General features: G+C 35.9%; 2 protein-coding genes across 2 annotated transcripts; both read left to right on the top strand.

Annotated features, from left to right (window-relative positions):
• Positions 1 to 5,364: 5,364 nt before the first annotated feature.
• Positions 5,365 to 9,587, top strand: apodb (apolipoprotein Db). The gene is made up of 4 exons (XM_059326514.1): positions 5,365 to 5,813; positions 5,898 to 6,019; positions 7,566 to 7,651; positions 9,355 to 9,587. Exons 1-4 carry the CDS (start codon positions 5,595 to 5,597, stop codon positions 9,585 to 9,587), a joined length of 660 nt encoding a protein of 219 aa, XP_059182497.1. The 5' UTR covers positions 5,365 to 5,594.
• A 930-nt stretch (positions 9,588 to 10,517) lies between these two features.
• On the top strand, positions 10,518 to 13,591 carry otos (otospiralin). The gene is made up of 3 exons (XM_059326516.1): positions 10,518 to 11,120; positions 11,599 to 11,622; positions 13,385 to 13,591. Exons 1-3 carry the CDS (start codon positions 11,072 to 11,074, stop codon positions 13,570 to 13,572), a joined length of 261 nt encoding a protein of 86 aa, XP_059182499.1. The 5' UTR covers positions 10,518 to 11,071; the 3' UTR covers positions 13,573 to 13,591.
• Positions 13,592 to 14,204: the final 613 nt, after the last annotated feature.

Here is a 14,204-nt window from a genome sequence, read left to right as displayed (position 1 = left end):
TGCCGTTTATTGTCAAAAAGTGATTTTTTTTTAAATGCCCAAAAATGTAAAAAAAAAAAAAAAAAAAAAAAAAGACTATTATAGTCTAAAGTGATTTTTTTTAAATGCCTCAGAATGTTAAAAATGATCCTAATATAGCTTATGATACACATTATCCTATAATTTATACAGTCAGGTTTCTAATATTTTCGTGGCATTTTTATGACACATTTTAGTAATATTAGTAGTAAGATTTTTAAGGATTTACTTCAGCATGAGAAAAAGTAAATAAACTCGGACTGCAAGCAGTACTGAACGGGCCCTCGCAGTACATGCGTGTCGGGGCATGCTGCCGTTGAGGTGTGTGCGTTACAGGGGCCAGTCTATACCACCCCTATGAATTTCTTTGGATTAAGTGTTATAGTGTGGCTACAGTACCAAATATGAAATTAGACTGCCACCACAGTGCCACCTAGGGGCCGATCAATAAAACCTTAAAGGGTTATCCTCAGGAGGGCATTGACAATAATTGTACCAAGTTTTGTATAATAATGCACAAACTATCCCTTTAATCATCATACAGTGTCTGAAGGAGGACTCTTAACTGATATGTATAAGTTAGAAGAGGCAGGTAGCTATGGTGGAAAGTAACTACCACTTAAAAGTTTATTAGGTAGTTAAAATGAGCGGAGTGGAGTCATTTCACAGTGTGGTATTAGTACTTTTACTGAAGTAAAGGATCTGAACACTTCTTCCACCACTGTCTTTTTTACTGCTTGACTTTTTTTTAAAACTTTTTTTACATTTATTTTTCTTTATTTTTTGTATTTTTATTTTTTTTTATTTTTTATTTTTTTTTTATTTATTTTTTTTATTTATTTTATTTTATTTTTTAAAATTTTTTAATTATTTTTTAATTATTTTTTTTCTGGGCTTCTGCGCATGCGCGGCTTTCCCCCGCTTCTGCGCATGCGTGGCTTTTTTCGCTTCTGCGCATGCGCGGCTTTTTGCAGTTCTGCGCATGCGCGGGTTCCCTGGACAATGCGCATGCGCAAAACCCGCGCATGCGCAGAAGCGGGGGAAAGCCGCGCATGCGCAGAAGCGGAAAAAAGCCGCGCATGCGCAGAAGCCCAGAAAAAAAATTATAATTAAAAAATAATTAAAAAATTAAAAAAAAAAAAAAATACAAAAAAATGAATAAATAAAAATAAAAATAAAAAAAATAAATAAAAAAATAAATAAAAAATACAAAAAATAAAGAAAAATAAATGTAAAAAAAGTTTTAAAAAAAAGTCAAGAAGTAAAAAAGACAGTGGTGGAAGAAGTGTTCAGATCCTTTACTTCAGTAAAAGTACTAATACCACACTGTGAAATGACTCCACTCCGCTCATTTTAACTACCTAATAAACTTTTAAGTGGTTTAATTTATAAAAATGAGTAATCATTTTAAATGTATCATGTTTTTCATTTTAAATCTTGACCTGAAAAGTAAGTTAAGCTGTCAGCTAAATGTAGAGGAATATAAAGTTACATAAAATGTACATAAAAGTACCTCAAAATTTTACTTTAAGTCCAGTACTTGAGTAAATGTACATAGTTACTTTCCACCATTGCTACCTGCCTCTTCTAACTTATACATATCAGTTAAGAGTCCTCCTTCAGACGCTGTATGAGGATTAAAGGGATAGTTTGTGCATTATTATACAAAACTTGGTACAACTATTGTCAATGCCCTCCTGAGGATAACCCTTTAAGGATTTATTGATCGGCCCCTATGTGGCACTGTGGTGGCAGTCTAATTTCATATTTGGTACCGTGGCCACACTATAACACTTAAGGCAATGAAATTCATAGGGGTGGTATAGACTGGCCCCTGTAACGCACACACCGACGGCAACCTCTCATTGAAAAATAAAAACTCAGTCAACCAAATAGTAAAGTGGTCTAGCAGACTGATTGGTGAGCCACAGCTCAACGTGAACCTTGTACACAAAACAATTACAGCGCATTACTGGTTCAATTTTAAATGACAGTTCCCATCCATTGCACACAGAGTTTCAGCTCCTCTCCTCTGGGCGTAGGTTTACAATCCCTAGGTGTAGAACAAAAAGACACAAAAATTGTTTTGTCCCTGCTATGCTTTGCACAGGTGTTTATTTATTGTTGCTTTTATGTATGTTTTTACTATTTCTATATATACATTTTAACCTTTATCTACGTTTTTTACAGCCAAAACAAGTTTTATTTTATTTTGCTGTTTTATTTTGTTTATTTTTCTGTCTTCTTTTTTTTTTGCTATTCGTATTTTAGGTCACATCAATATTAAGTATAGTCAGGACCTCTAAGAACTTTTAATAATTTTTAATTTATTTTTTTTATTTTTTATTTAACTTGCAATTTTTTAACTCCCACTGTCTTAAGTTGAATGATGTGTGATATGTGCCTCTTTTGTGTGTGTGTGTGTGTGTGTGTGTGTGTGTGTGTGTGTGTATGAGGACTCTATTTGTACCCAGAGGTAGATTTTGTTTGCAGTATGAAGTAAATAACATAGATAAAAAGATAAAAAACATGATAATGATAATGAATTTCATTGCCTGAAAAAAAAAAAAAATCATTCGAAATACAATAGGGACCTCGCAGGTCGTTGCCTGCTCGGGCCCTAAAAGTTTCTAAACTAAAAGATTTTGTTTTACTTTGGCACCTTCTAGTGGTTACATTGAGAATAACACACAGCAACATACACAATTTTTCATAATATTAAACTTTATTCTCATACACTTTTCAAAACTGTTACAAAGTGCTTTACACTGGAAAACAAAAACACATCAGCAACACAATACAATAAAATCAACAAAGTACAGAGAATTACTGGTCCAAGCTGAAATAAGGTTAAAAAACAAAGAAACAAATTTACAAACAAGCATCATCAGATTACCTACAGAACAACATTAGTTTGATTTAATAAATAATATAAAACTTGGTAGTATGTTTGAGAAAAAAATCAACTATATGCATTATAAAACATTGTTCAGATGAGATGCTGTAATGATGTAAAAAGTAAATAAAAGTGTTATTGGACCTGAATGAATCAAATATTGAACCCTCATCACAGTTGTTAAAATAATTTGTCCGTCTCTGTTGTCTCTCTGTGCATGACGCAGGTCACTATCAAAGGTCACTATCAAATGCATGCGTAGTTCACTGTGTGTGTGCTCTCTCTCTATGCATTTATATATTAATCATGCAATATGATTTTGATACAATATTTATGTTTGTGTGTTAATACTGGTTTAGAAACTGTGATTACCTTAAATACATATATAATCTATTTGCTTAAACTGATTAAGATTCTATAATCTGTGTCTCCAAATTATATCTGTAAAACATAAGGCAGAATGTTTGTCTTAACAAGTTTTGATAGCAGGTCAGGACACAATGTGCCAGGCAGAGAAGATTGCAGTGATGTTTGAACGCACAGAGATCTCTGTAGGTTCAAACATCACTTCCATGCAGACTGGTTTCAGGTCATGAAGTCTGAACCAGTCTCCTTTCCCTCAAACCCATTATTTTATCCTCACAATGGTTTACTAATCATGACGGTAGATTTCTTCCAGGAAGTGCCGCATTCTTGATCCGCTGATTCATCAGTTTTAATCAATATAGAGACACGTCGTGTCACACTGTGTGTCCTGACCTGCTATCAAAACTTGTTAAGACAAACATTCTGCCTCGTTATGTCTTACAGATATAATTTGGAGACACAGATTATAGAATCTTAATCAAAGTTTAAGCGAATGGAATATATGTATTTAAAGTAATCACAGTTTCTAAACCAATATTAACACACAAACATAATCATAGTATCAAAATCATATCGCATGATTAGTATATAAATGCGTAGAGAGAGAGCACACACACAGTGAACTACGCATGCATTTGATAGTGACCGACAACAGAGACAGACAAATTATTTTAACACAGTGTCTGCTTTTTCACAATGTTGGAATGTGCACATGATGACAATTGAGCTAATGAGCTGCCTCGTGCTGCGGGAGTGATGTAACGTAAACGTGAACACTCCCAGTCTGTGTTTTGTCCAGAGAACTTGAGACAGTTTAGTATCAGCAGCTGCAACCAGCAGGACAGACGGACACCTCGAACCCATCACCTGAGGTAGGAACATTAAATGTCATAATTAAATGCAGTATTAACAGGATAAATGATTATTTATCAGTTTTAAATAACACAAATTATTTTTTCTGCAGTAAACAAGAACTTTTCCTGCTTATTCTTATCCTCTGTGGTCACAAATTAGTATTTTATTTACTTTTTATTTAACATTCAGCTGAAACCCCTTGAGAAACTCATAAATGTAATATTTGGTGTTATACAATGGTATCCGCTATTACAAAACAAGGCAGCCAGTTAGTGTGTATGCAGGTGAAGCTGTTAGGTGAAACCAGCAGAACAGGTGAGGCGACATGTGATTTCGTGTGAAAAGACAAAAGAAGAGTTTGCATTCTCTGCTGCAGCTCAGTGTGAGAGAGATAAAAGGTGCTTTCTGGCATGTTTTTCACTGCTATCATATTTCACAAAACCGTGAACAATAATAGAAGATATATAACACGCCAACACCCTCTACAAAGGTTCATGATTGTCATCTACTGACAATATTTTACATTGATACAAAATACAAAAGCAAGAATTAAAAAATGAAGAAAAAGTCTTTTAATTTGGCTATCTACAAGAAACACAAATCTGTTCAACCAATATGTTCCTACTCAAAGCAACTGAGTAAGGTAAATAAAATATTTTCTTTACTTTGCCATTAAAAGTGGTTTTCCGCAGTATTGTGTAGAATGTCCGTTTTAAAGTAAACATGATTTTTATAACTTTTTTCTTTATTTTTCATGCAGATTTTAATCTAATTGACATTTGTAAATTACATCACTATAAAGTAATGAAGCAATGCCATTTGCAGGTGTATTTCCCTCCATTTTTTTACTTTTTAATTTCCCTTTTCTTGCAGTTTTAAAGGTTTTTTTATTTGATCTTCTGACAGCAAAAACAAGCTTTTGGGAGGGATTTGCTGCAAGAATGAGTACCAAAGGGTGTTTTCTTTAAAATAAAATTGCACCGTTCGTCATAGTAGAAACTTTAAAATTAGCCAATATCATCGGATTTTCAACTTTTTAAAAGCTTTTTGTTTAAACTAAACACACATATTTTCAAATTACTGTACAAATTAAATTACTCTACTGTGTATAATTAAAATACAGTAGGCCTACTATATATAAAGTGCAGCTGAGTGTATTTAACATTATAATTACACTATAGTCTAAAACACAATTGTGCTGTTCATAAAAACAATTTTAAAATTTGTGAAAAGGCTACTAAACTACACATTTTCACATTTTAAACAGGCCTGGAAAAAAAATTGAAGGCTGTCGATGCCAAACTGGTAGCAGGTTTTGGAAAGAAACACAGACTATAATGGTGGTAAAGTAAAGAGAAAAAAAAGATGATTTATAATAGTGTCTATATATTGTCGGATAAGAAAAAGGCCCCAAAACACTTTAAGCGGAGTACTTTATTACTAAAAGCTAATTATTTCAATGGCATTTGTACAGGATTTATTCTGTCCCAAGCTTTTTGATCCATTTAATCCATTAATTACTCTAACCATAATCACTGTATTTGGTTTCCACTGTACTTTAGGAGCCATGTCTGCAGTCTACCTCCTCCTCCTGCTGCTCCCGCTTGTGTCGGCACAGACCTACCACTGGGGTCCCTGTCCTACGCCCAAGGTGCAGCCCAACTTCAATCTTGAAAAGGTAAACACAATGCATACAAGCATTCATTCAATCAATACATTTACTATAAGCACTGAACTACATTGAAGTCCTTTCTGTTGTCAGTATTTGGGCAGGTGGTATGAGATCGAGAAGCTCCCTGCTTCCTTCGAGAGAGGAAAGTGTATCACGGCCAACTACGCCGTCAGAAGAGACAGCACCATTCAGGTGCTGAACACACAGTTCTAGTGAGTATTGTGGGATATTATTTACTGATTTCAGCGGGGACTACTCCACCTTCTAGTAGGTGCAGCAGGTCGTTATCAGATCAGTCAATATTAACGTGCTGTTCTAGTGGCGCCATCTAGTGGCCGTATTATTTATGAATGAGGCAAAGGTGGAAGTGATGTTACGGAGCGTGAAAGCAAAACGCGAGTACTTTTTAATTTCTTTTTGAGTACTTTTTGGAAAGTAACCCACTAGTTAGTTTCCCTCAGGCTCTGTTCCCATACAGGTACTGTAGTGGCCAACCAATGGAGTTCGAATGTGACGTAAATAGTTCTGCGACACTTACGTGATTATTCAGCGACAATTTTGACCGTGACATCAGTGACTCGACCGACAACAGACCGACGTGGCAAGTCCAAACAGTCGAGACATCAACGTGAAAGGAGAGGAGATGGTTTCTGTGTTACTGTTCGTCGTGTTTGTACACCTGGTCTTTGAGACCGTGCACCAGACAAGGATGCAAGCCATTAAGGAGGAGATTGAAATAAACGAAAGTGTCGAGTTCTATTCACGTCATATCTCGCCTCAACCGTATCCAATCACCGTCAACTAGTTAGTAGTGGCTCAGAAAAGTACCTAACCAAGGCAGATACTTTCTGAGCTGCTAACCGGTGAAGTTGGGCGGATCTTTGGCGGATCCTCTCTCCCAAGCCACAACCATAGCGGCTCACTAGAGGGAAACACGCCTAAAGTAACTGACAGGATGGATGGGTCAAACAAGTCAGAGACTTTCACTCAGGAGATCGGTGTTCATCTCCTGCATGAAACCAAAATATTCAAAGCAACTTCACATAACTTCGGTGCATCACATTTTTACGTACAACAAACATACATTTCTGGTATGCCATCTTTGTAACAACTGCATTATTGCCATTAACGCACATTTATTTTACTCTTTTATAAAAACCCAACCAGGAACTTTTTTTGCCCTAACCTTAGAGAAAAAGTTCTTTAGCCTATATCAAACAAAACTGCAGCCTTTTCCGGTGCGTAAACCGAACGAAACTGGAAGTGAAATGTAACGAAACAACATACGGCCATTGTTAACAACCTACCAGCCTGCTAGAAGGTAGACTAGGCTCTTACTTGCCCATGCTTAAGATTTGACTTCAATGTACATTTAATTTGATGTCAATATTAGAGATTCTGCCAGAGAAACAAGCCCATTAGTCTAGTACATCTTTTTGATCTGGATCTGAGTGATACAGCAGTTCAGCATTTTGGAAAATACTCAACAAAACATGCAAAGAGTAATAATTAAATGATAAAATAACTTATTACTCATGTACAAACAGAGCAAATGGAGCCACACCTCAGGGTGGAGTGGAGTTATTATCAAACAAAGGAAAGACAAAACCCTCTGGAGACCATGGACAATTGATTCTGTAATAATGTGTTATTGGTTGAGTTATTCATTCTTTACTTGAACATGCACTTCTAATGATTTGGTGTATTTGGTATATCTCATATAAGCTTAACAAAGTCAAATGTTTCTCTGTCTCTCAGTAAGGGCAAGGTGAGGACAGCAGAAGGGACCGCAGTGATTCAAGACATGAGAGAACCTGCCAAACTGGGAGTCAGCTTCTCATATTGTAAGCACTGTTCTTCATCCTTACTGTTAAATGTTTTTGTTTCCGTTATCGTAACTGTTGTCTTCCCCCTCTTCTCGATGTTATTTGATATTCTATTTGTTTTTATTTATTGTGTTTAAGAGATAAAGTTTATGGTAATTATGTAAAAATGATTCTACAATCCCTTAAAAACTGTTCAACAAGACTTTAGTAGACTTTCCACTCATCACTGAACTTATTTGAGCTCATCTTGTTCACATAGCTGGTGAATGAGGACATATCGGCTGACACATGATGCATCAGCCTCACTGCATTCGTAAAGTGAATTGACAATGAGCCTACGTGACTGAATGTGAAACATGTCATCGTCTATTCTGGTCCACTGAGTTATCAGTAGATGTTTTTGTCCACTGGGGAAGCTGCTAAGGTGACAAGGTTCAAGGCACCATTGAGCCTAACGCCTGGATTCCACTGGATGCGTAACGGCTGCAGATCCGTCTTCGGAGCCGTTACGCACCCATTATAATCAATGTGTGAGATTCCACCGACTGCAGATCCGCTGCGTAATGAGTCCGACAACGCAGGGCCATCCGACAGCCCTCGCAACACTTGCGCAGAGCTTCTATTTTTGTCGGACGACGGAGCACTACGCATAAATTCAGCACAGAGCAGATCGTTCCGGACAGGAAGTCTTGCACAGACACAAAATAAAACACCGGTATATTTTCAAAATAAAATACCTCGGGTTTGCTAACGAGGTCGGCCGGCTCGTTAACAAGCCGGCCGACCTCGTTAGCGCTCGTTAAGACGGAGTCGCTGGATTTGTCTCCAGTCATTAACGAGGAGATGTTGATTCTCTTCCAGTTATATCAATTGATTAGGCGTGAATTCGCGAGATCTCGTGCGTCCTCGGGACTCTGCTGTCCGCAACAGCTCCGACACAGACGGATCCGGTGGGTGTTGACGGACTGCGTAGATACGCAGCCGTTTCGGACAGACCCCTGTCGGAGTCGTTACGCATCCAGTGGAATCCAGGCGTAAGTCTTAAAGAGCTGCTAGCACGGATTTTAGTAGAGGTGTTCGGAGACATCATTATCTGACTTTGTATCTGTTTTACCAACAAAATAATATGAGAAGACCGGAGGTGGGCATGGTTTGTTCCAGAAGTTACCTTAAATTGGGCAATAATTGTGGGCTTAAAGCGCCAAATAGATTGATCTTTCCGTTGAAGGGAATCATTTAAAATTCCTATGATGCTGCATTTGCATTTATTTATAATTCAACTGAAATGGGAATTTAACAGATAGGCTACAGCTTAAAACTACAGCTTCTACAGTTCATTTAGATGTATGTTTTGCAGAGGTTTGAAAGAAATCCAGCTGTTACACCTGGCTTTAGTCTCCCTACTCCCAAATAGGATGCCTACTTCTTCTCAATTTTCCCTGAGTGATACCCGGGAACTGGCGATGCAAAATGCTCTGAGTGACTTACAAAAATGTTGCATGCAATAGTCCACCTATCCCACCTTTCATTGCATCTCTGTATTTTTAAGTTGTTGTGTTTGAGTCGTATGCAGATGATACTGGCATTTATTTGAAATGTAAATCTGAAAGAAAATGTTTTCTTTTTTCTGTAATTCACCTACAGTCTTAAAAGTATTAGAAATAAATTCTAAACTCTGCTATAGCAATAGGATATATAACAAATGTGACTTTTGCTTACAGTTACTCCCTATGGCCCATACTGGATTCTGACCACTGACTACGAGAGCTTGTCCGTCGTCTACTCCTGCACCAACATCCTCTACATCTTCCACATCGACTACGCCTGGATCCTCGGCCGCTCGCGATTCCTGCCTCCGGAGACCGTGAGCTACGCCAAAGAGCTGATGATGGACGAAGGGATCGACCTGTTCAGGATGAAGGCCACAGATCAGACGGGCTGCAAGGATGACTAGGGATTTATGGAGACCTCCGACCAGAGGAGCCGAGGCTGAATACTTGATCAACAGCACCTTGAGTTGCAATTATCCAATTATCTTTATCTTTATCACGTTTCAACTGTTTCTCATAAACCCTGATAAAAAAAAATAGTTCAATCTGTTGTATGACAGATATGAAAACATTTAAAGATCCTTTAAAATATATTTTTATATTTTAAAACTGCTTAAAATTCTGTAGGAATTTGTGAAAGGGTAATGCTAAATGAAGTTACTGTTCATTGGGAATACATAGTATAGTGTGGTGGTAATCTAGTAAAATATGTTAATGGAAATAATGTGTTACATGGTGTTGCAATGAAACAAACATATTCATGGTGATGGCAACAAAAAAACATGTATACGGGTGAGTTCTATATGTATATTAAAGGTGTATTCATCATTCAGATCATTTGGTCATTCTTAATTTATCTGGTTAACATTTTGCTGACTATAACTGAGAGAAAACAGGACAATGAGAGGGATCTAGTATTTTCTGTTCAAAGTGAGAAGTTTTACATTTTTTGTTATTATGTTATTGAAAATTGGGATATCATATTAGTGTTAAGATATGAGATTTAGTCCATTGACAAATCAAATCTAATAAACCAGAACTGATTTGTGGAGTCAAAGTAGGGTAGCTATGACCTTTTTCAATTCACCCCAATCCAACTTTTCTTCATTTTTTGAAGAAAAATATGTTTTTTGGTTTTCCCAAGTTTTTTTTTTCTGCACTGCCAGTCTACAAAGCAACAGCACAACACAACTATCAAAAGCAGAATCCAATTTGGAAAAAAATATTCCTATGTGATGGGTGTGATGCACATGGTTGTCAGTAGAGCAAAACAGGTGAAGAAATGAAAGAATGAAAAGAATGAAAGAAAAAATGTTTTTTCTTACTTTGTTTGTTATTGAAGATGAGGTCCGAGCCATCTGGTGCACTGAAGGGAAAGCAGAAGGAAGATAATGAAAAGAAGACAAAACATATGCATATATTATACAGCAAAACTTTATTTAAGTAATAATTATGCAAAAGTATAATTTTAGAAAAACAGTGAGAGGGCAATATGTGCATCTGTGCATCATGTGCATATCAAGGGAGGGCTTCTCTGTGTAAATACAGTATAATCTGTGAAAGGCAAGGCTTGGCTCTGTGTGTGTGTGTGTGTGTGTGTGTGTGTGTGTGTGTGTGTGTTTGCTGGAGGTCCACTGGGTCTTCCTGCGCTGAGCTGCACTCACCACAGACCACAGTCCTCCAGCAGAAGAACAGCAGCATCTCTCTGCAAGGCTTCACAAAACATTCACAGGTAAACATCTTAATATCATTTTACTCTCACAAAACAATGTAAACTACAAGAAAATTGTTGTTGTTTGTAGAAATGAGGAATCAATATATGTACTCATAGGCTGACCAGTGGATTTAAGAGCATCCTTTTGGATTTTTGTTCATTAAGGGAGGAAAGATGAAGCTGCTGGTCTGGCTTGGTGTTCTCCTCTGCCTCTACCTCAGCGGTGAGTTTCTCTTTTTTTAATCTGTAAATTATACTTCAGGTTTAATATTCTCTTGAAGGCAACAGTTTGTGTGTTGTTACTGAAGTTTAGTTTGTTTGTACAGTAAAAAAAAAAAGCAGCAGTGATGCAATACACTTGATATAAGCATGTATAATGCTGCATATGAATTTTGTACAACAACAGATGTGACTGCATCTATAGGAACGTTTTTGTTTTTGTTTTTGGCGACTTCATGCGTACAAAGAGGACTCTGTCCGAGGATGAATTCTTTATGCTTCAGACTGTGTATGTGTGTGTGTGTGTGTGTGTGTGTGTGTGTGTCAGCAATAATATTTGAGGAGGGAGCAGGTATCCTGCAGCCCTCTGGGAGGAAACTCAGTTTTCAGTTTTCCGCACTTGAATCCCGTCTTTGTGCAAGGAAAGCCTTGGAATGCTCGGGAATGTTAATTTTTGACTCTCTCTCTCTCTCTCCTCACAGAGGCCAGAGTCATCCCAGAAGGAGGTACTGTATATAAATAACACAGACATCCATTTTAGAAGTGGAAGACATAGAAAGCTATCTGTTATATTTGAGGCATTATATTTTTGTTGCAAAGTGTGAAGGCATCTAAAAGGAGATAACCTCAATCTTTGTTTTCTACTGTCATGAAAGCATTTTAGTCAAACTTTTTGGGGTGTAAATGCACTGATAAGTAGCTCAGTGCTCTAAAAATAAAGTATCAGAATTAGAAGCATTTGTAAAAGCATGGTTTTGTAAAATCAGGATTGAAATTAGGTACTAAACTCAAAATAGTTTCTGAAGCTGGTTCTCATTTTAACATAATATTTGAAAAATAAGGGCACTCTTTTAGGCACATTTTCAGCCATTGTACCTATTTGTGAAGTTTATAACATTTTTAAAAAGCCTCCAAAAATGTTAAGTATCTAATTACAACTGTCACATTTATTTTTATATTTAGTTATTTATTTAAGTTTTATTAGTATTGTGAAATTCATCAAAGAGGCAATTAAAAGACTCAGTAGGCCAGAATGCATTGCAGCTACAACCAGATGGAAGAATTACTCAGATCTTTTAGTAAAAGTAGTAATATCACAGTGTAGTAATATTCTTACAAGTATAAATAAAGTTACAACTAAAAGACCTACGTTAAAGATTTTTACTTGAGTTAAAGTACAAGGTATAGTTTTAGCATCACAATATACTTAAAGTACAGACAGTAAAATTACTCATTATGCAGGATATTACATTTTAAAATAACATGCATGATTACTATATATACACTGCTCCTTGCATGTAGTGTTCACTTGTGTGTAAAAAAAAAAAGGATGGGTAAAATTCAGAGGTTGAATTTCCCCATTGTGGGATTAAAAAAGTAATTAATCTTAATATTAATGAATCCATAATAACACATCAAAGTTTGAATTTGAAGAACTTGAATTACATTTTGGATTTAAAAAAACATGAATATGCAAAGCAGCTCATGTTGTAAATGTAGTTGAATAAAAAGTACAATATTGGCATCCACATTGTTGTGGAGTAAAGGTATGAAGTAGCACAAAGTGGAGACACTCAAGGAACTACTTAGTTTCCACAACTGATCCCAACACACGTGGCATGTGAGGTGTGGCTCACGTTTTCTTTAGTGGAAGAACTTGCTCTTCATCTCTATTCACCGATTGAAGCTTACTGAAGGTTGTGTGAAGGCATTCTAGGAATTTTTCTTTACTTTAACATTTAGCACCTTTATCTCTGTACATTGTGTACATTTTCACATGTGAACTTTGCCTCTGATTAATAGTTTGCAAATAACTGTTCAGCTCTTTAATTTTAAAAGAGATATATTGCACAGATTTAAGTAAAACGTCACATTTTCACTTCATATTTCTATTAAATAATATTAAATATTTTTGTTATATTTTTATTTATATTTATTTCATAAAAATAATTTAAAAAATGTATTGTATATATTATTTTAAATAATCTTATCTTTATATTTCTTGACTTTTATGGTACCTGCTTTTTAAAACTCATTTTTATAAACTAATAATAATAATAATAATAATAATAATAAAATTATATTTACTGCACCAATACACAAAGGCAAATTCCTAGTATGTGAAAACCTTCTTGGCAATAAATCTGATTCTGATTTTAATATTCTGACTGAACTAAATGAACCGAAACAACTGTAATGTGACATATAACAGTATATGGTGAGAGTGTTTTTATCCTTTAAGTTCTCTGACCTGCTGTGTGTCTTCAGTGCCGTATGATGAACCACCAGCTGTTCCCTACTGGCCCTACTCCACCTCTGACTTCTGGAACTACATCGAGTATTTCCGATCCATCGGCGCCTACAACCACATCAACGAGCTGGCCCGGGCCTTCTACGCCCACCAGCACCTCGGAGACACCCTGGGATACGAAACCAACGCGGGACACGAACACTGAGAGGCATCTGGAAGGAATTATAAAGATATTCTGATATTGATAGAAAGGACAGATTATGAGGGAATAAGGAAAAATAATATAGAGTAAATCTAACATGCAAGAAATTAAATTAAGTGAATACTAGAGTTTCTTATTTTCCCAATATATCACTGTTTGTAGAATAGCCATACATATAGAATACAAATGTAGAGTTTGTAGCCCTTTGTAGAGATGTATTATATCTTCATATAATGTGCCAAAAACAAATAAAACATTTTCCAAATATGTACTGAGTGTCTATGAAATAACCTAATTTTCTTTTCTTAAAATTTTTTTTTTTAATTCTTCTCAATGTTTAGAAATTATATTTAAAAACTTGTCTTGTTTTCTCTGATATATATTTTTAAATGAACTCTTAAAAGAATCCTGGTATTTTTGAAGTAAATACATGTGACTTCACTGCATCCCCAACAATCCAGTTAAAATTCACAACAAAACTTATACCTGCACTATACCTTGATTGTTTGCTTTTTTTTCTTCTTCCTGTAAGCTGCCTTGGATAAAAGCGTCTGCTAAATGACTAAATGTAAATGTAAATGCAATATTTTTTATATTTATTTTGTTGGTAATAGCATTTAATAGAGTAGAATACA

The sequence above is a fragment of the Centropristis striata genome, chromosome 23 (genome assembly GCF_030273125.1).
Source record: "Centropristis striata isolate RG_2023a ecotype Rhode Island chromosome 23, C.striata_1.0, whole genome shotgun sequence".
Classification (NCBI taxonomy): domain Eukaryota; kingdom Metazoa; phylum Chordata; class Actinopteri; order Perciformes; family Serranidae; genus Centropristis; species Centropristis striata.
This window is presented reverse-complemented; position numbering and strand designations above follow the sequence as displayed.